Source organism: Siphateles boraxobius, unplaced genomic scaffold (assembly GCF_051911475.1).
Source record: "Siphateles boraxobius isolate OS27281-9 unplaced genomic scaffold, OSU_SipBor_1 9, whole genome shotgun sequence".
Classification (NCBI taxonomy): domain Eukaryota; kingdom Metazoa; phylum Chordata; class Actinopteri; order Cypriniformes; family Leuciscidae; genus Siphateles; species Siphateles boraxobius.
In genome coordinates, this window is record NW_027509219.1 from 30,228,237 (window position 1) to 30,249,533 (window position 21,297).

Sequence of the window (21,297 nt, forward strand, 5' to 3'; positions counted from 1 at the left end):
CAGCGATTATCAGCTTCTCCTCCATTTTCTCGGAACTAATGTTTTGGTAGGAACGAAAGTTCACATCGTATGTTTCTCCGGAATCAGCCAGAGTGAAGGACGTCTTTATTCTTATTGGTTTCTGGCGTTTTGCCGCTGCTTGCCGCTGAACCGCGTCATAGCTCATTACCATAAAGTTGAGCTTCTTTCAACTTTCTGATTGACGCTCAAAACGCTCAAAACGCTCAAAACGCCCAAAACGCGACGCCGAGGGATTTGACGCTCCTTGCAGCTGAGAGAAGCCAGCTTCCATTGAAAATGAATGACTTCCGGCCGCTTTGGAAGCTCAAGTCGGCGGCGGTGTGAACGCACCTTTAGATGTTGACAAAGAGGGACACACACACACACACACACACACCCACTAGAGCAGTAAATCGACCGCCACACTTGTCAACATCTGAGCAAAAGCAAATGCACAATTGTATAATAAAAAATCCTCCATATGATAGTCCTAATTGATATTTATTAGCGGTCAATCAGTATAGGTTTTTTTTAATGGCCGATGCTGGTATCTAGAAAGCAGGGTGGTAAATTACGATTACAATTATAAAACTGTAAAATCAAACAGAGTTATTTTACAGAATATTCACTGAAAATGGTTACTATCTATTTACGAGGCTATTGGTAGGTTTTTGATAAAAGAACAAACAAACACATCTGTATATCAGCCGAAGCGACATCAGGCCGGTAATATCAAATTGGCTCATTATTTGGTCAAAACAATATATCTGTCCATCAATAATTCTTTGGGCTGCCCCCTAAAAGTCGCCAAGAAGAGGACTGGTCGACTAAATTTGAACCTCCACAGGAATTGGTGAAGTCACGTATGCGGTAATATGTCGGGCAGAAGAAGGTTGACGAAGTTGACGTGCGACCTCAAACATGACTAATTTAAAAAATGCAAGTAGTAGCTAACGTAATACCACTTTACATGGCCAGTGGCCACTCGCTCTAACATTAACGTGAACCTAGATAAATGTGTTCAACTTAACTTGTTTAACTTAACATCCACGCCACCGGAGTGCGTCTGCTTAAAAGCCGGATTCGTTGTGAGCAAGACAAGCTCACTTCTCCCCGACAACGCGGAAAAGGTCTTGTGTCTTTCTCATAATGTAAGACGACTGAGACTGGAGTGATGGTGAGTCAGGTATAGCCTAATTGTCCATATTCTTGTAGTGTTTCATTTATCTATGCATTTTTATAATGTATATTTATTTTCTTTGTGTTCTGACCTCTGACAAACAGTTTTTTCTTAAATGTTAAGACTACTCGTCCATCGGCCTGATTAATAGGCCTATTTCTCAATTAAGTGTTTCAGTTTGCTGTATATTTATTTATTTGTTTGTTAGTTAGTTTAAAATTTATATTTATGTCCTACACTTAAAAAATATTTTCATTATAAGGCTGTTATTTATATTATAAGCTATTTATTTTGTTTGCATTCTGATCTCAGAAAAGTTCATGCGATGTTGGCAAGCTTTATGAGTGCGCTTATTTAATACTTTAAATTATCATTATTATGGTTTAGTATTTCTCTCCCAAGTAATCGACTAATGGCTTAAATGAACAACTAATAGTCGACAGGAAAATCTTTAGTTGGGGGCAGCCCTACTAATTTTAATGTGTTTTAGCTGCATAGGATGGTGAACAATATAAAAAGACCAACAAGTTCACAAAACATCCCAATGCCAATGCACAAAGAATAATATTCCCAGTAATTGCATAGCAATTTTACACACTAGGACTGTGTGGTATAGATAAAATAAAATATAATGTAGTATTTATAAATATCCACCAGGTCTGAAGGAAGCCTTTTAAGCCATTTCAGAGAAAAAGCACGCGCACACACACTCTAAACACATTTTCTCTGAAATGGCTTAAAAGGTTAGATTAGATTAAGTAGATTAAAATTGCTTAATGTTTTACCAAATAAAACATCTATTTAAAAATAATTAAGGAATGTTTTCTAAACCAAATGAACACAAGAAACCAATATAACAATATACATAGTAATAAACAGCATTCATGTTTACATATATTTAAAACATTTAAACATATGAAAAAAATCCCACACGAACGCTTAATTAATAATTGAAGTTAAGTTTTGGACAGATTCACAAATATTCAAATCTTAAAAACTATATTTACCAATTTTGCTCATTTACTTTAAGAGATTAAAACATCTCTGTCTTAACACTCATATTTGCGAGTTTTGAGACAAGAGGGATTGTGAAACTAGTCTAATAATGACATTAGTAAACTTGATAAAAAGCACATTTAAATTATTGCTATATTCATAATCTTGCTTAACCACTGTGAATATTCAATACATCACCCAGCCCCAATGCACGCACACATGCACATCAATTCGCACACGCTAATTTGCCAGTCAATCTAAAAATACGCCTCACACCTGAGGGATACTGAGACCCAAACACCTGCTCCCCTCTGCATCTCACAGTAATGACCCAAGCAAAAATCCCAGACAATGAAAGAGTTTAAACAGCACGGCAGACGGATCAACAGAGGCAGTGCAGCCGCTGCCAGCAAAAGCTACGCTATGCGACAGGAGCTAGTGAAGTCCACTCCATACACACACACACACACACACACACACACACACACACACCCCTACACCTGCACCTGCATTACCAGCTCATTATTCCAAACGCACATCAAGTAAGGTTTGGAAGTCGTTATGTTGCAATTAAACATTAAATCTGCGGTTTACGTTCCCCTCGCTTCACAATCATCATCATTCATTCGCAAAGTTTTATTTCAAAAGTACACGAGCAACATCAGATTCATGCACAACACCAGAACTTTCCCCAAGCACAAACAAAGCCACAAACCCAAACGCTACGCTAACATACAACACAAAACATCATGATATATACGACGAAAACTTTGCACACAATCACAACACACGCCCACTAGCGCGATACAAACCAAATCTGTACAAATCAAGCCCCGAGATCTCTACTGCGGGATCTAGGAAAGAGGGGTAGAAACACGACAATCCTCTCTCTAAGGTGGCAGCTGATGGAAGGGTTTATCCCTGGAGGATCAAGCCATCGCAAGCGCCTTTTTCCCCCATCCCCACCAGCAGTTTGAGCAGGCATGACGCATGCCTGGGTGAGAAGAGGATGATGAAGCTGTTCCTTAGCTCCTTGGACTCCCCCCGCACCTCGATTCGCGCCCCTCCGCGCCGCCTCCATCTCTGGGCTCTCTGCAGGCGCACGCAGCAACCAAAGGGGAGCCAGTTCACACTCATCTCTCCCCATGGCCGCCCGACCTCCAATCTAATTAAGCTCTGAGGCGGAGAAGATTAGGCACCCGGAGAGAGAGGGAGAGGGAGAGAGAGAGAGAGAGAGAGAGAGAGGGACTATAAATAAGACTCACAGAGCCACGGCGAGTCCTAAAAGACTGCACAGCGCGTGCCCACTTTCGGCACAGCACCGTTTTCATGTCTGCGCTCTCTCTCTCTTTCTCTCGCTACAATTCTGCCGGCTCCTCTTCTTATGTAATCCTAATACACAACTGGCCTACATTTACACACACACACACACACACACACACACACACACACACACACACACACACACACACACACACACACACACACACACACACACACACACACACACACACACACACACACACACACACACACACACAGAGAGAGAGATCAATACCTACATATTTACGTGTGTACAGATGGAGTGTATACAATATTAGCGTATGCGAACACACACACACACACTCCTAAGAATTCCTAGGAGACTGCAGCGATACGCAGGACAACGGTGTTCACTTTAATATTTCAACATTGCGCACTGCTGAGGAAACTTTGCAAAAAAAAAGTATACTTTAGCAGAGTATCTTCTACTTGCATTTGCATTCTTAGCATATGTAAGTCTTTATGCTATTTATTTATTAGTGATGACAATTATTATGGAAGTATTAAGTATTATTATATTATATCAACTATATTATTATTAATATAATAGTTTCTTCTATTCCAATTCCTTTTTAAAATATAAACATTTAAAATGTGGCTGTAATAGAAAGTTTTCACGGATTATACTTAACATAATGAAGACAACAGGTTAAGTAAAAATATAATGAATATTTATGTTCTGTAGTGCATATATTTAGCAAAATGCTCCTCGTCTTCAGATTTTAAAGTCCGGACTATGTTTCATATCAAAAGTAACAAAGCACAAAGCTTGTTGCAATTATTAGGGAGGCACGATATAAATAATGTTTAGTGAAGTTTGGTTTATGCATCTCCTGAGAACAGCATAGACTAAAAGTCAAATGAAAAGTGAAAACATGAAATAAACACCGTTTCGACCATAACCGAAGACTCATTTTTGGGTTTCCGAAATGTCAGTGCATCACTACTATTTATGTCTTAAAACAATGAAGGACTTAATGCATATAGATCAGGATAAAATGGGATACAAACCCGAAACCCCCCACAAATTTATGTAAAACTATTGATTATTCCTTACGCCACGATACATTTCAGGAAGAACGTTCAGCTGTGAGATCGAGCTCTTCCTCCATTACTGATTTAAGCATCTATGGAGACCAAAAAAAGAGTGTCTAAATGAGGAAATGGTGGAAACGCCATCTGATCTGACCTCATCTATTTCCCAGCATTAACTTGATGATGCAGGCTTGATGTCACTTAAATCCAACAGAAATTAACTTCAACAGCTGGGTTTGATTCCAGGTAAGACAAGAAGAGATCATGGGTCATGAACCAGGCACTCATGACATGGTCTCTGTTAGCGGTGAAAAGAAGATTACAGGGTTTTACGGACACTAACAATCTCCAGTCGTCTCTGTTCATACTAGCACAACAACTAAGGATGATAATGACCCGCTGAGGCGACTAGCAGCTAATACAAACACTCGGACATGCTCGACCTGGACATGAAGATGTTAAATCAGAAGAGCGCACACATACAGGTCCTTCTCAAAGAATTAGCATATTGTGATAAAATTCATTATTTTCCATAATGTAATGATAAAAATTAAACTTGCATATATTTTAGATTCATTGCACACCAACTGAAATATTTCAGGTCTTTTATTGTTTTAATACTGATGATTTTGGCATACAGCTCATGAAAACCCAAAATTCCTATCTCAAAAAATTAGCATATCATGAAAAGGGTCTCTAAACGAGCTATTAACCTAATCATCTGAATCAACTAATTAACTCTAAACACCTGCAAAAGATTCCTGAGGCTTTTAAAAACTCCCAGCCTGTTTCATTACTCAAAACCGCAATCATGGGTAAGACTGCCGACCTGACTGCTGTCCAGAAGGCCATCACTGACACCCTCAAGCAAGAGGGTTAGACACAGAAAGAAATTTCTGAACAAATAGGCTGTTCCCAGAGTGCTGTATCAAGGCACCTCAGTGGGAAGTCTGTGGGAAGGAAAAAGTGTGGCAAAAAACGCTGCACAACGAGAAGAGGTGACCGGACCCTGAGGAAGATTGTGGAGAAGGACCAATTCCAGACCTTAGGGGACCTGCGGAAGCAGTGGACTGAGTCTGGAGTAGAAACATCCAGAGCCACCGTGCACAGGCGTGTGCAGGAAATGGGCTACAGGTGCCGCATTCCCCAGGTCAAGCCACTTTTGAACCAGAAACAGCAGCAGAAGCACCTGACCTGGGCTACAGAGAAGCAGCACTGGACTGTTGCTCAGTGGTCCAAAGTACTTTTTTCGGATGAAAGCAAATTTTGCATGTCATTCAGAAATCAAGGTGCCAGAGTCTGGAGGAAGACTGGGGAGAAGGAAATGCCAAAATGCCTGAAGTCCAGTGTCAAGTACCCACAGTCAGTGATGGTCTGTGGTGCCATGTCAGCTGCTGGTGTTGGTCCACTGTGTTTTATCAAGGGCAGGGTCAATGCAGCTAGCTATCAGGAGATTTTGGAGCACTTCATGCTTCCATCTGCTGAAAAGCTTTATGGAGATGAAGATTTCATTTTTCAGCACGACCTGGCACCTGCTCACAGTGCCAAAACCACTGGTAAATGCTTTACTGACCATGGTATTACTGTACTCAATTGGCCTGCCAACTCTCCTGACCTGAACCCCATAGAGAATCTGTGGGATATTGTGAAGAGAAAGTTGAGAGACGCAAGACCCAACACTCTGGATGAGCTTAAGGCCGCTATCGAAGCATCCTGGGCCTCCATAACACCTCAGCAGTGCCACAGGCTGATTGCCTCCATGCCACGCCGCATTGAAGCAGTCATTTCTGCAAAAGGATTCCCGACCAAGTATTGAGTGCATAACTGAACATAATTATTTGAAGGTTGACTTTTTATTTATTTATTAAAAACACTTATTTTATTGGTCGGATGAAATATGCTAATTTTTTGAGATAGGAATTTTGGGTTTTCATGAGCTGTATGCCAAAATCATCATAATTAAAACAATAAAAGACCTGAAATATTTCAGTTGGTGTGCAATGAATCTAAAATATATGAAAGTTTAATTTTTATCATTACATTATGGAAAATAATGAATTTTATCACAACATGCACATTTTTTGAGAAGGACCTGTATTTGCAGTATTGCTGTATGAAGGTGTTATTGAGGCCAGTAGGGGGCGCTCACCCTGTGCTCTGTGTGGGTCTTAATGCCCCAAGATTGGGACACTATACTGTCAAAAAGCATCGTCCTTCGGATGAGATGTTAAACCGACGTCCTGACTCTCTGTGGTCATTAAAAATCCAAGAATGTCCTTTGGAAAAAGAGTAGGTGTGCAACCCCAAATTTGCTCATATCGGTCCATCATGGCCTCCTAATCATCCTCATATATACAGTATATATTTACTGATTGGCTTTCTCACGGTCTCCTCTCCACCAGTAAGCTGGTTTGTGGTGGGAGTTCTGGCCAACTATGGCTGCCATCGAATCATCCAGGTGGATCATGATGCACATTGGTGGTGGTTGAGGACATTCCTCCTTCTATGCATAAAGCGCTTTGAGCGCAGAGAAAAGTGCTATATAAATGTAACAAATTATTATTAATACTACTACTACTACTATTTAAAAATTCAGGAGATGATTAGTCGCACAGAGATGATTACTGATTATGAATTTACATGTGACTTTTAAAATTCTATAAATGTACATAATAAATGCATAATATTCAGAAACATAAAAAAAATCCTACCAACCCCAAATCTTTGAAAGGTAATGTGCATGTATCATATTATAATACATGCACATTACCTTTCAAAGATTTGGGGTTGGTAGGATTTTTTTTATGTTTCTGAATGTCTTCTATGGTTGCTCACAAAGGCTGCATTTATTTGATTAAAAATACATTAAACATTAATATTGTTGTGAAATATTATTACAATTTAAAATAAAAGTTTTCCATTTGAATATATTTTAAAATGAAATGTATTCCTGTAATGCAAAGCTGAATTTTCAGCATCATTACTCCAGTCTTCAGTGTCACATGATCCTTCAGAAATCAGTCTAATATGCTGATTTGCTACTAAGGACACATTTATTATTATTATCAATGTTGAAAACAGTTGATCTGCTTATTTTTTTGTGGAAACCGTGATAATTGTTTTTCAGGATACTTTGATGAATATAAAGTTCAAAAGAACAGTATTTATTTGAAATAGAAATCTTTTGTAACAATATAAATGTATATATTCTGTCACTTTTGATCAATTTAATGCATCCTTGTGAAATCAAAGTATTTCTTTAAAAAAAAAAGGTTACTGACCCCATCTGATCACATATATAATTCAATTTAATGATGTTAAAAAAATGTATTTATACAGTAACAGATTTTTTAATTTTTACCACAATATTGTAACCTTTATATGGATGCAACTTGCACATTGTTTTTATAAGAACACTGGGCCAGATGTGAAATATCTGATTCATTTAAAGGAATAATCAACAGATTAATCAATGATGATCAAATTAGTTGTTAGCGGACGCCTTACATATTACATCAATGCATCTGTCAGACACTTTGATTTTAAAGCAACTAACACAAAACACTACGCGTTCCTTTATTCTCTAATAATCGAACCCATAACCTTAATGTTGCTAGCACCACAGAAATGTGGTCATTATTACAATAACAGCAACAATGTGTCAAGCTGCTCTATGACAAACATGATGCACATGGTTATTTTGTATTATCAGTACTGACACTAACACAGACACTAATTTAACATGTGACAAAACAGCAACAAGGCCATGACATCATTCCTATGACAAAACAACGAATCTCCAACACAACAGACTTATTGGAGCACAGTCACTCTTTTCTCAGAACACTGGGGTGTAAAAATAGAGCGAGCGCTCCCACTTCCAGAGAAAGCAGCACATGCACAGACATCCACAAACTGATGCTTTGTTTGCTCCACTGGACAGGCAGTCCTCCAAAATAAAGCACTAACTGTCCCAGAGAACAGCTCCAACAATAGATGGAAAAAGAAAGTCTTTGTAATCTAGTTTCTTGGACAACCTACTCTAGTGAGTGACACTGAAATATGCAATACAGAAATCATAGTTTGACTTTGGGAAGAATTCATACTTATGTGAAAAGAAATGCTTACAGCAGACGCACCAAAATGTTAAATAATGGTTTGTTAGTACAAGTCACCATGAAATCAAAATCCACAATTCTTATTTTTTTTGGAATATTGAAGTATTTACTATATATGATTTATTCAAACACTTCATTTTTTTAAAATTCATGTGCCTTCGTAATCTTTCATCAAAGTAACTTCCCCCTCCCTCTTGCAGTGACATCTCTTCTCTTCTCTTTTTACCTGTCACTCGTGAGATCAAAGCAATAGCAAACATCATTCTTTCTTGTTGGAGAAGTGGTTTCATGTAAGAAAAGGGAAGAAAAGGCTAACACAGCTTCCATTTCATGATGACTTTAAGTACTAAAAAAACACTTCCTCTTAATGATGTAGCCTTATCTTATTTTATGTACAGATATCAGCCCGTTTTACTTCCATATTCTGAAACAGAAATATTCAACAAGAAAAAAAGAAAGATGAACTTGATTTTATTGATTGGATCATCTCAGTCTAAAAATAATTTAAGAGTTGACACAAAATAATAATATGTAATGTTTCCCTGAAATATTACTAGAACACACACAGACACACTCACACTTACACACACATATACATACACTATTTTAGTAATAAACAACTTTCACATGCAATTAATTACTGATAAACTGCATGCTCCTATTTCGGGGTTGTTAACTTGTGGATATTTTCAGTAAACGGTTTACTTTGTAAAATCAGTTTAACAGTATTAAAGATGGTAAACGTTATCATACTGATCTGAAAAAAAAGTTGCCAGCATTTTTGATCATTTTCACAAAAGTATCATGGCCCCCATAATATTTAGTTGTATGAATATCTGAACATGCAATGTATCAAAAGAAAGAACAGAGCCTCTGCTTTAAAAAAAACAACAACAAAAAAACATTTTATTCTAGCTTCATGCATTCTTTTTTTTAATCAATACTTTAAATGTGGGTAAGTTTCATAAAGAAAGCAAAAATCCTTCATATTAAATAGTACTTCATAGTAAAGCTTCATATTACGAGTTGACTTCTTTCTTTGACCCCACTAGGCTTGGGTATCGAGTATCGATTGGAACCGGGACTAGCTTTGCGATTTTCCCGGTATCGTTCAAAAGTTTAATTTCGATTCCTAGTTTTGGTTCACAGTCCGCCGACCGGAAGAAGAAACCGCTGAACACCAACAAAGAAGCGTCCACTGGAAGTGTTGGCATAACCGAGCGAAGCAACTGGAGAGTCGATGCTGCGTTCACACCGGACGCGAATAGCGTGTCAAATTCGCACCTACCGCGTCTAGTTATACGCTTGAACACTTTGAATCCATTTGCGCGTCAAGAGCCAAATTGACGAACACGTAAAAAAGGAGTATTCGCGTCTATATAAACATAGACATTATAAACTGAAAAGCGGGCCTGTCCCCATTCGCGCCGCAGGAATTTTTTACGCGCGTTATTTCGCTGGTTGCTCTCTCCTCTCCAGATGACGAAGGTTTTACAAGTTGTTTCTTATTGTTTATTTGCTATTCTGCACTAGGTTAGCCCATCAGTGGGAGCACGGTAACATGTTTAAGTACCTGCAGCATCATACACTCATGTGTAAATGTGTTTTCATGAGGTTTTCAAAAATAAAGCTCTCTTGAGGTAGGTGTACCCCAGTGAAAATATATTCATAATTTATAATATTTATATGCAAGTTCATAGATTTGATATTTATATTGTAGTTGAAAACAACCCTGTGAGAAATTCATAGTAAAGGTCATAAAAAGTAAAAAGTTCATAGAATTAAAATTGATGGAGAAGGTTAGACTATTTCCTTCAGAAAGATCGTTGGTTAGCTAGCTCATTTAAAATATCCTAAACTTTTTTGACCCTGCCTCTTAGAATCGGAATCGAGAATCGTTAGGAACAGGAATCGAAACAAGGAATCGAAATCGGAATCGTTCAAATTCAAACGATACCCAACCCTAGACCCCACACATCTTGTTTTGATGTCCGTAATTCGCACCCTGGTCAAAACCCATGTACAGTACACTATGTTAGTTGCCTAGCAGTTAGCAAGAAATCTGCAGAAACACATTGAGCTATGGTGCACATGTAGATGATGCAGGGCCAGGGTCGAAACCCAAGTGTCTCGAATCAATTTAATCAGGTGCCTATGGTATTAACAAGAAGCAAAAAAAAATGATAAAAATATGCTAATATGAAAAACACTATTTTAAAACCAGTTACTATAAATCAATGAATACATTTAAAAAGTATCAAAGACACAAATCTGAGTGTGCAGTTAGAAATTTCTCCTGTTTGGCAAACTTCCTTCCCATCCTTCAACCACACACCATCTCTGCAAACCTCTGCACGCTAAAGACATTTCAGCCAAAATAAAGGAGCAAAAGGATTGACAGGCAGAGGGTGCCTATAGAGTCCAAAGGCCCCGATATACCTCAAGCAAAATCGCAAAACAAACTGATGTGAAGTCATCATTTTCATTTATGAGTGAACTATTCCTTTAAGATAGCAATTTCAGTGATATTATGGTAAAAAACCAACACCTTTAATTGCAGATAATCATTGTGTGATGTAAATGGTCACAAATGCCCTTCCAATTTCTACAGTGCAATTCAACATAAATACATTTCCGACACCACACACACACACAGACACACACACACCTCTCTGCATGTACCACGACTTCTAACAAGCTGAGAGAAATAACCTGCGTTCCTCAGTGAATTCAGAGCGCTCCGGCTAGAGATGTGAGCGGACTATTAGCAAATGATTAAGAGTCTCCTTGAAATTCACTGTCACTTTCCATATGGTTCCTCCTGTAATAAAACATTTCCCCCTTCCTGCACATGTTTCCTTAAATAAAAGACAATTCCTATTTTAGAACCTAACAGCCCATAATTAATTACTTTACAATTAATGCTTAAAACAGATATGACACATGCAGTGTGATAAATGTAACAGAGGAAAAGACCAGCTAGTATAAAATCATACACTACCGTTCAAAAGTTTTGAATCTGTAAGATTTTTTTTATATATATTTAATAAAGACATTTATAATGTAACAAAAGATGTCTATATTCAAATAAATGCGGATATTTTGAACTTTCAACTCTATTAAAGAATCCTGAAAAAATATCTCACTGTTTTTCACAAAATATTAAGCAAACAAATAATAATTCCTGAGCAGCAAAGTGAGCACTGAACAGACCTCAACATGCAACTCAAAAACGATTAAGGATTGGATAAGTTGACATAAGGTGAATCAGCACTGTTCTAAGAAACTAACTCATTAAATCTATGCGCCTCTCCGCCATGTTCATGTCTTATTAAAAGTTGTCTCTAACCACTCTAAAATATTCAACAGTTCAGTTCTGCTCAAGCGCAAAAGTCAGAAAGTATGGAAAAGTGTCAGCATTTTTACTAACATCATCAGAGTAAAGCTTAAAAAGTTTATAGAAAAACAGGCCTAATACTTTGGCATGTTCTTAAGAGATACTTCAGAAAGTCCAGATCCACAGTGACACTTCTATTAGACAATACATCGAGATCAAAGCACAGAAAAACAAGCACATTACCCAAGTCCACATCGGATGACCCTGTTCTGTTCCCACTCGTTTAAAGCGCCGTTTCATCTTCAAAGAGAAACAAATGCAGGCGTTTCACTGAGCAGCCGACACATTCTCCTCCATCACCAAACCAGTGAGCAGAGCTACACCATGCCCAACTTTTAACATCCGTTTATGAGGCTTTAACAGCAACTGTGTTCACTACATCTAACTGATGATCGTAAAGAGGGTCGACGTGAATCTCAGACGGGGAGGAGACGGCTGGCACATTAAATCCAAAGCTTTATTTGGATGTGTGGATGGACCAGGCTCATCTGTATAACACACTGAATTTCTTCAAGCGGCAGGAAGGGCTGAAGTTGAGGGGTGTCAGTCATAAAAACACGTCCAAACGGCTACAGGAGACGAGACAAATTCTTCTAGCGCCACTCCTTCCTCTAATAATACAACAGCTACCGATGCCATCCCAGCTTTCGTGTCATTACCGAAGGGATGACACCTCACTTAGCCGAGTCCACTCCTGCTATGTGAAGTAAACGATACCATGAACAGGATTCCGGCATTGGATGCTGAAACGTTGCACACACACACACACACACACACACACACACACACACACACACACACACTTCGCATCTCAGAATAGCAACTCCACTATACCCGATAATTGCCTACTATGCAGCCGGAAGCATGTTAAATGGTGAAAGAGAGTGTAAATGGTAAAAAGAGCATGTAAACTGGATAAAATAGGACCCTATGAAATAAAATGTTCACAAATTCCATGTTTCATTTTTTCTGGATTCAGGTTTTTTACTTTTTTTTACTTTTTGGATTAGTTTGAACTTTTAATGGTTAAATCAAATGTTAGCAATCAAAAACATGTGTAATTAATTGAAATCACACAAAAAAATAATTTTTAGGGCCCTATTAAATACGTCATCCGTTTTTATATTTCTGGATTTATGATTTAATACAAATCTATTATCAATAACAGTGGTAATCAAATGAAGTCCTAAAACATTAAAAATGTTATTAGTCTTTTAAAATTAACTTTTAACAACTCCTATTATTGCTTTGAGAAGTAGGCCCACATTCTACTGTACAATAGAAATATATTTCTGTCAGTTTCTACAAGTTAAACCAACTTTTATTTTGACGGGTTCTCATGAAGACCTTTAGTAAAATGTAAGTCAGAACTCTTCCTGGCCGGTTTTCAGTCATGTCCTCATATAGCTCATCTGCATCCAGGCTAAAGCTTTTGAGCAGAAGTGTTACAGTGAAGACTGGAAACTGGGCCGAACGCCTATCACGAGTGTGTTTGTTATCTCTGGTTGCTATCCTCATGCTGTGTCCTGCATGCTGGGTGTATAAATGTGAAAGGCCAAAACTGAAATTTAGAAGTTTAAAAGCGTCTCATGTCAAACTCAAACTCATTTTCACTGAGGGTTGTAACAGTGAGACTGTAAAATGTTACTACTCCTTAACATATTGTTAAATAACTGTCTCTTTATTTGATTATTACTTACTTAAGTTACAAATATTATATATGTTTCTGTTATACTGTATATGCATTTGCAGAGGCGTTTCTAGGTTTTAAAAACATAAGGGTCTGAGCCCGAAACATCAGGGGTGGGTAAATTTGGATTTCTCTGACCTATGTGCATTTTAAGGTGTTTGAAGGCCAAACAAATGGATAGCGATAGCTTTAAAAGCATGTCAGTGGGCAGTAGCAGAAATTATTTGTCAAGCAGATAACGGATTCTTAAACATGAGAATCAGTTTAAATGTCGCAATGAATGATCCACACTACAATGATCCACACTACAAAATGGAAATGCAGAATGTTTCTGCTTATTGTTGACAATACACAATCACATATTCCTAACAGTAATGGCCTTAAATGAAAAATCTTTTAAGGATTATTTTGCATAGATGTTACATTTCAATCAAACACCAGTGCAATCTTTTTGTGTCCAGAGGCAAATGAGCAATTTATATTAGCATTAAAGATTGGTTTCAGCAACTTGTTTCTTTCCTGAGTTAATAAATGTTTTTGGCACTAATCCGTTCAATTAAAGTTCACTTGTTCACTCATAAAGACAGTCACTTGTCGCCACCTACTGGCTTAATGATGCAAGTCGCGCAAACACAGACAAGCGGAGTGATACTAAAAACGGTGAAAAAGGTTGATACTGGTACCTATATTAAAATAATATTAAATATCAATATATCATTCTTCATTCAGTTCTATGCAGCAGAATCAGATTTAACAGATTTATTTTTTTGACCAATTGTCAAAATAAAGTAGTCCTACAAAGCTATTATTAACAGAGCATGTGAGCAGATAGCAGGGAGAGGACAAGTGAACGAGTCATTTTACCAGCGTTGCCCAGCACGGCTACACACACCATGTTACAGCACATTAGTGCTATTGCAAACAGAAACAAGTTCAGAGAAATTTGATGTCGGCACGTTATTTAGTGGACTTTGCCATTCCGGTGAGCGTAAACGACTGAGCAGTGCGCGCAACACAGACACACACACGGAGGTTGCAGCGGAACATGAGCAGAACGCGCTGCGAACACAGAGTGGAGAGCACAGCGCGCACACACAGCGGAACACGCTTCGAAGTTGTGCATCTTCGGAGACGGAGCCGCTCACAAAGTCACATTTCGGTGCATCCCTAATTTTAAGACAATCATATGCTCTCACGGGCCTCATAAAATAAAGTAGCGGGCTTTGAGTTTGACACATGTGCATTAGAGGGTACAGATGTGCTTGTACATCCAATAATCAGTCTGAGGTTCATTTTGAGGTCAACGGCTTCTGATTTCTGCGCATCAGAACAGTGTGTGTCAATCACTGTTTGGAATAGAATTCGACAATATTACACTAATCAACAATGGCATTCGCAACTGCAGAGTTTGTTTTATATGGCTGCCCATTTTTTTAGACCAGTGTTTCTCAACTGGTGGGTCGCGGAGTGTGTAGTCAAAGAAATAACAAAAAACATAATTCGAAATCTTTAAACAAGAGGTATGGACAGAAGGCATGAAGCTGATGGAGTGGAGCAGGTCAGGGTTACGGCGAAAACTGCTGGTGACAAAAACACAGCACCCTTGCATACCAAATATCCAAAACCCACAAACATCACAACCATTCTGATACTGAAGAACACACTGTAAGGAGATCTGAAGGTCACAGTGTCGTCTTCTGCCTTAAATGGAGCATTCCTGCTGTGCAATCTGACGCTACTCTGTAAAATTTTCAAAAGAAAATGTCTGGACAAGTGCGGAGCGCGGCACCAGTTATTCTGCCACAGTGATTTTGGAATGAGGCGGCGTCTAATCCAGGATAGCGGCATGTTTCCCAGCGTGAGATTGGAGGGTTCATTAATGTAAACCGCCACTCATGTAACCTTATTATGGTGGGTTTTACATTGATGCATAATTCATGGAGCCTTTTCAAAAATAACTCACAGCACAGAGAAAGAGGTCATGCTTAAACTATAAACAATGATGTTAAAACAATAGACGTGCAGATAAAGACAGAGTTAGTCAAAAGAGGATGTGCAATGCAGGTCATTAGGAGGCCACGCTTGACGCACACCCAAACATCTATTGAAAGAGACAAACTCCCAGGCATGTGTACCGCAGACTAATTTTACCCACTTCCCATTTGACCCGACCCTACATTCCACAGCCATGTGCATGTCAAATTCTTCTTTATCAAAAATGAAAGGCCTAGACTACAGAAAAGTAGTTCTTCAGATGTTCATGTATATCCTGTTTGGTTACAAGTAAATTCCTCAAGCACAGTCATCAGATTGTATCACGGGCTGTTTTATTACTGTGTATAAGCGAATTGGAACACTTACTCGTTTTTAATGGCAACATGATAATGGAACAATGCACCGGAACTTTATCTTTGTATTTGCAAAGTTTTCCGCACATTCCAACACATTCACTAATGCCTAAAGCTTCTGTTAAAAATTTCTAAAAAAAAGAAGACGAAAAAAAAACAGAAAACGCAAATAAACGAAGGCTGTGCTGAGTGAGAAAGAGATCATGTGCTTAATAAAATATTTACTGATATGGTTCTCTGTGTTTGCTAAACAGATCCATGCAATCTTGTTAAACAATCAGCTAAAAGTAAAGCAAGCAAAGAAACCCCAAACAAATCATCAAAAAATGAACATTAAGCAGAAACATCAATGCGTTATCACAGCAAAATAAACGACACCCTTATCATAATGACGTAAACTACAAAAAAGCAAATCGGTGAAAATGTGACGTCATCCACATGCGTAGGCTATTACATGTTTAGTCTATAGGCTTCTATTAAAAATGAAATTATGTAATTTGTGTCCATAGGCATGTGCGTTCGTCTCAAGTGCTCTGTAGTAAAAGAATGTGCGCAGTCTTTCTTTTCAAAGTGACATCAACTACTTGTCTGGCATGCATAATACAGCGTTATTAGTCGTTTTCACGGATCAGTTTCAACGGGCATCATTTTGATAACGTTGCCATCTGCACAAAGAAAAAGCTTTTCCGTATTTAGCGTATCCATACCCTTAATTTAAACACACTGCCACTTAAGTATTTACAGGCCCTGAATTTCATTTGGGAAAATCCCCCTTTAGGTCATTCTTATGGGGGGGATTTTTTAATTTGAGGGGGGAGTTTTTTTTAGACAATTTTTAAAAAATAAGTTTAGCCAAATGTTTGCTCACTCATTGTATTTGTGTTTTTACAATGGGGTCATTTTTTTTAGTTTACACAACAAAAGGAAGCTTGATTTCAATCTTTGAATTGACCCTTCGCTAAGCCACGCCCGAAAACCGCAACTGGCCAATCGTGTCTTAGGTCTGGCAAGCTTTCGAGCGAGTGAAACATGCCGAAGCGTTGTGCGTATGGATTGTGCTAATCTGATACCAGGTATCCTAAAAGTTTGGACGGGGGAGTGGAATTTTTTTCCTTCCCGAAAATCTAAAAGCCAAGAGGAGAAATGATGTGCGTGGATCAGCAGTGTGGGAGACCACATTCACAACTACATGTCCACAGGATTAACAAAAACACATATTGTTTGGAAGTTGGAAATAATGACTGTTCTTTGTTCATAATGCATATATTTTAACGTAAAATAAGACGATTAAAGACAAGACGGAGGGCTCACTGACATACTTTAAAATATATTTCAGCATTTCGTTAATCGACGGCCTACTAACGTTACCCCTGACTTAGTAACTTTAATCCAATCTGATCGCGGCTCACCCGGTGTTAGTGTTATTCCACAAAATGTATGGATAAACTGTTTGATATATAATTATTAGATTATTTTCACATTTCACTTACCCTGCTGTGCAAGAAAATAGCTGTGTGTTTCCCATTTGAATGGTCAGCGTATGAGGCGGCGGCTGCTTGCGCTGGGACTATAGGCTTTAGCTTCAATTTGAATGAAATTATTCGCTAATCGGTTGCATATTATTTTGTGGATATATCACTCGAATGCATACTGCAGTCCCCTTTGTCTTGCTCTCTCAGATATTTCACATGTTCGCCAAAAATTACTAATTATCTCATTGGGAATGTCTGACACCGGTGCATACACACTGTAATAGATGTGCCAGACACGAAAGCTTGACAGGCGTAGCAACAGTAACTAGGGAGGGCGGGGCTTAGCGAAGGGTCAATTAAATTGAAAAAAGTAGCAGAAATCAATACATGAAATAACGAGAAAAGTATAGGTCTAACTGTACACTAGTATTCAGAAATGCTAGAAACGGAAAAAAGTAATCAAATGTAAAATAACACGGAATAGTCTTTTAGTCCTGTATAATTTGAATACATAGGCTGTTAATCCTGATTCCTTACAATTAATGCTATCTTTTGTTGTTTTATATACAATAATGATAGACACATTTTAGGCTACTCTCACTTTAAGAACTAGTGCACGGATCCACGTTCACATGTTGCGTGTAAAGCGCAGTCCGCGCCACTTTCTCCTCTTTTAAAAAGGGCTCCCTGTTGCTTAGCAATCATGAGCCACGTTCTCCATGAAGACGAAGACGTTTCAGCAAAGGATGAACGCGCAAAAGACGTAACGTGAACGGCCCATACTGTTTTCATTATAGTGTCACGTGCATTTTCTTTTTGTATTATTTTTTTAAGACATAACCGATTGTGTTTGAGAGGATACTCCCCAAGACTGGAATTTAGACAATGTTGTGTGCTTTTGACCGTTAAAGCGCTATAATTCAAGAAAAATTACTCAGTTTTGTTACTCACGAGCTGTTTGTTATGCGGGTTAAATCGCTTGAATGTTTAAATAGGTAAGACTTATTATACTAAAAAAGACGCACAAATTATAAACAATAGTGACGATGCAATGGCCCGATTGTGCAAGTGACATTTCCATCAAATGTCCCGACTCCTGAAACGCGAGAGTCTAGAATCACCGCCTGCAGTGCAGCGCGATTGGCTTGACTTGTGTAACCTATTTTAAGAGACAGAGAAGACGCGGCATTGGCAGAATCACTCACGGTGTTTGTGAAATTTCCTCTCGCAGAAAGTTTTAAAATGACTGATTTGATCTTATAATCTGTCAGGTTAAATTTACTCATAGGCCTACATGCTAGATTGAAGAATGTTTGCGGGAATTTCCCGCATTATAAACGCAAGACCTGCGGGAATGATTAAAATGATGCGCAATACCCGCACCGAAATTCGAGCCCTGATTTACATGGTAATCCAAGCATACAATGTAATAGAAATTTTGTTATTAATGTAAAACCTTAAAAATTCCCAATGAAAGGCTGTATATAAACGTGCGGATGAGTCTAGATGCAATTTTTTGCTTCAGTTCTTATTTGTATAAACTAGTTTTGCTTCACTTGATTCAGTAACTGAAGTCACACACCATTCCCTCAGTTTGAATGCCTGCACCTAATGTAGCTTAGCACATGCTTACTTTCAGGTCAAAAGTCCAGCTATGAAAAAGCGAACACAGAAGGACAAGCCTGAGCTCCGATCAGCCGGTGTATGGTTTTCCCTTAGGTATCAGGTGCACACCTATAGCCATTACAGGCCCTGCAGAGGTTACCTGATGCAGAAACCTAACAGCCATCCAGCGCTGCGATTCTCAGGTCTGTGATCATCAACTACCCATATTCCTTTGCTTTGCCGAGTAATCCCATTTAAACAAAACAAACAAATGATGAAAGATAAGAAGGTAGCAGATTTCACCTGTATACCTCCCACAATGCTTTGCATAGCAAAAAAAACAAACAGATCTGCCCTCAGGAACATATAAGGTCACAAGGCTCTGCCCACACAGCAGGGTTTCAGCCAATCAGCTCAGAGCTCTGTGACGACGTGCTGAAAGGTAATTTGATGAACACAAGAGACTCTCTTACTAGCAGCAGACAACATAAACCTGCCGCTTACGAAATCAGCACATCCTGTTTTCCATGAGGGATACCAAGATGTTTCAGAATGATTGAGCAGTGCTACACAGGGAATTCGAGAGCAGTGACTAAATAAAAGAAAACTCAAAACCATAGCATGTCGAATGTCAACAGACCGCTGGCCAGCGGGTAAGGAGGTGTGGTAGGGAACAGTAGTGTCATTTTTTTAAGGACAATGGATTCTTATTGACATTTCAAGCCTTGTAGTCTTATTCTGGTAAAGGATGAGGTTGTTTTCTCACAGCTAATGTGCTGACTGATCACAACACTGAGAAAGGGCAGTGTTTGAGCTCAGGGTGTAGGAATATATGAGCACCAAAGCAATTTCCAGATATTGTGAGTTCAGGGGCAATAGGATTGTCACAAAGTACCAGCATTTTAATACTAAAAAAGCAGAGAATTAGAATAAAGTGGCCGAAAACTGTTTATCTGAAATAATAGATCATGCTGAACAAGCATATCTAAGATGTAAGAACGTCAAAAGAAGAAAAAGCCTGTAGTCCGGATTTATTTAAATCCTATGCAAACTTTAAAGAGGACACATTATGGACACAATATCTAGTATTCAAAGACAAAATATATATATATATATATATATATATAAAACAATTGTATTTTTATTTAACTTTTTAAATAAAATAATTTCAAAAGCATTTTACTTTTTCTGTGATATTGACAGTGGCATCAAGAGTTGTGAAATCTCACTACGAAACAAACAAAATCTTGAGAGAAAAAAAACAAATCGCACTCTTATGAAAAAAAAAAGTACAGTAGCACATGGTATATAAATAACATCAAATGATAATATCATGCCATTTTTATATACATTATGGTACCGCACTATAGTATTTTAATGGCCAAAAAATGATAGTTAAATTAAAGACCAGGAGACTCGGTTTTATCTTCAGCAGGATTCTTTATTGAGAACACAAGCTATTGGTAGCTGCAGTCATCAAGTCTAACTAAGGCAGTGTACAATGTAGTTTATAGCTTTTAGAGGCTAGTGCTTAGAAAAGGAAGCAAAGCTCCAGGGTGACAACCTTAAACAAAACATGTTAATGAAGTATCCAGTATAGGAACCCGCCCCAGACTCTAGTGTTACCACTCCTAACTATTCAAAGAATGGGACAGGGGCTCCAAGAACCATTAAAGAAAAAAGGTGAGAGTCTCAGTAATCTGGAGTATTTGATTTACAATAAAGAGAAAAGGACTGGCAGGAACCAACCTCAAGAACCAATGAGGTTCATTCTCGTGTTACGCAGCACGTTTGAGCTTCCACAAGAACCAATGAGGTTTGTTTTTATGCGTCAAAGTAGGTTCAGTTGAGCTTCAGTATATGTTCACAGGTTGATGTTTGTATGTGAATAAAAGTCTCTTCAGACAATTTGGACTAAACCGCTCAATTCATATGGATTAGTTTTACTATCTCTTTATGAACTTTCTGAAGCATCAAAGTGTCCATTGTAAATTTCCATTTAAACGTTTATAAAAAAAACAAGGAACTCCCGCACACTATCCGTGCTTGCAAATGAGTATCACAATTTTATTAGCAACGTTTTGGTCTCACGAAACATTGCTATAAAATGTTTTCATATGCAACAGAAATAAC

General features: G+C 38.2%; 1 protein-coding gene across 9 annotated transcripts in view; it reads right to left on the bottom strand.

The window, feature by feature from the left end:
* Positions 1-21,297, bottom strand: part of tjp2b (tight junction protein 2b (zona occludens 2)) — a 106,514-nt gene that overhangs the window by 46,691 nt on the left and 38,526 nt on the right. Inside the window, exon 1 of one of the 9 annotated variants that reach the window (XM_077223225.1) lies at positions 19,325-19,497. The exons of 5 other annotated variants lie outside the window; for them this stretch is intronic. In XM_077223225.1, coding sequence (XP_077079340.1) covers positions 19,325-19,348 — 24 coding nt within the window. In that variant the 5' untranslated portion in view covers positions 19,349-19,497. Of the gene's footprint in view, positions 1-3,142; positions 3,336-19,324; positions 19,506-21,297 lie in introns of those variants that run through there. 3 more of the 9 variants (XM_077223222.1, XM_077223229.1, XM_077223227.1) reach the window with 3 other exon arrangements.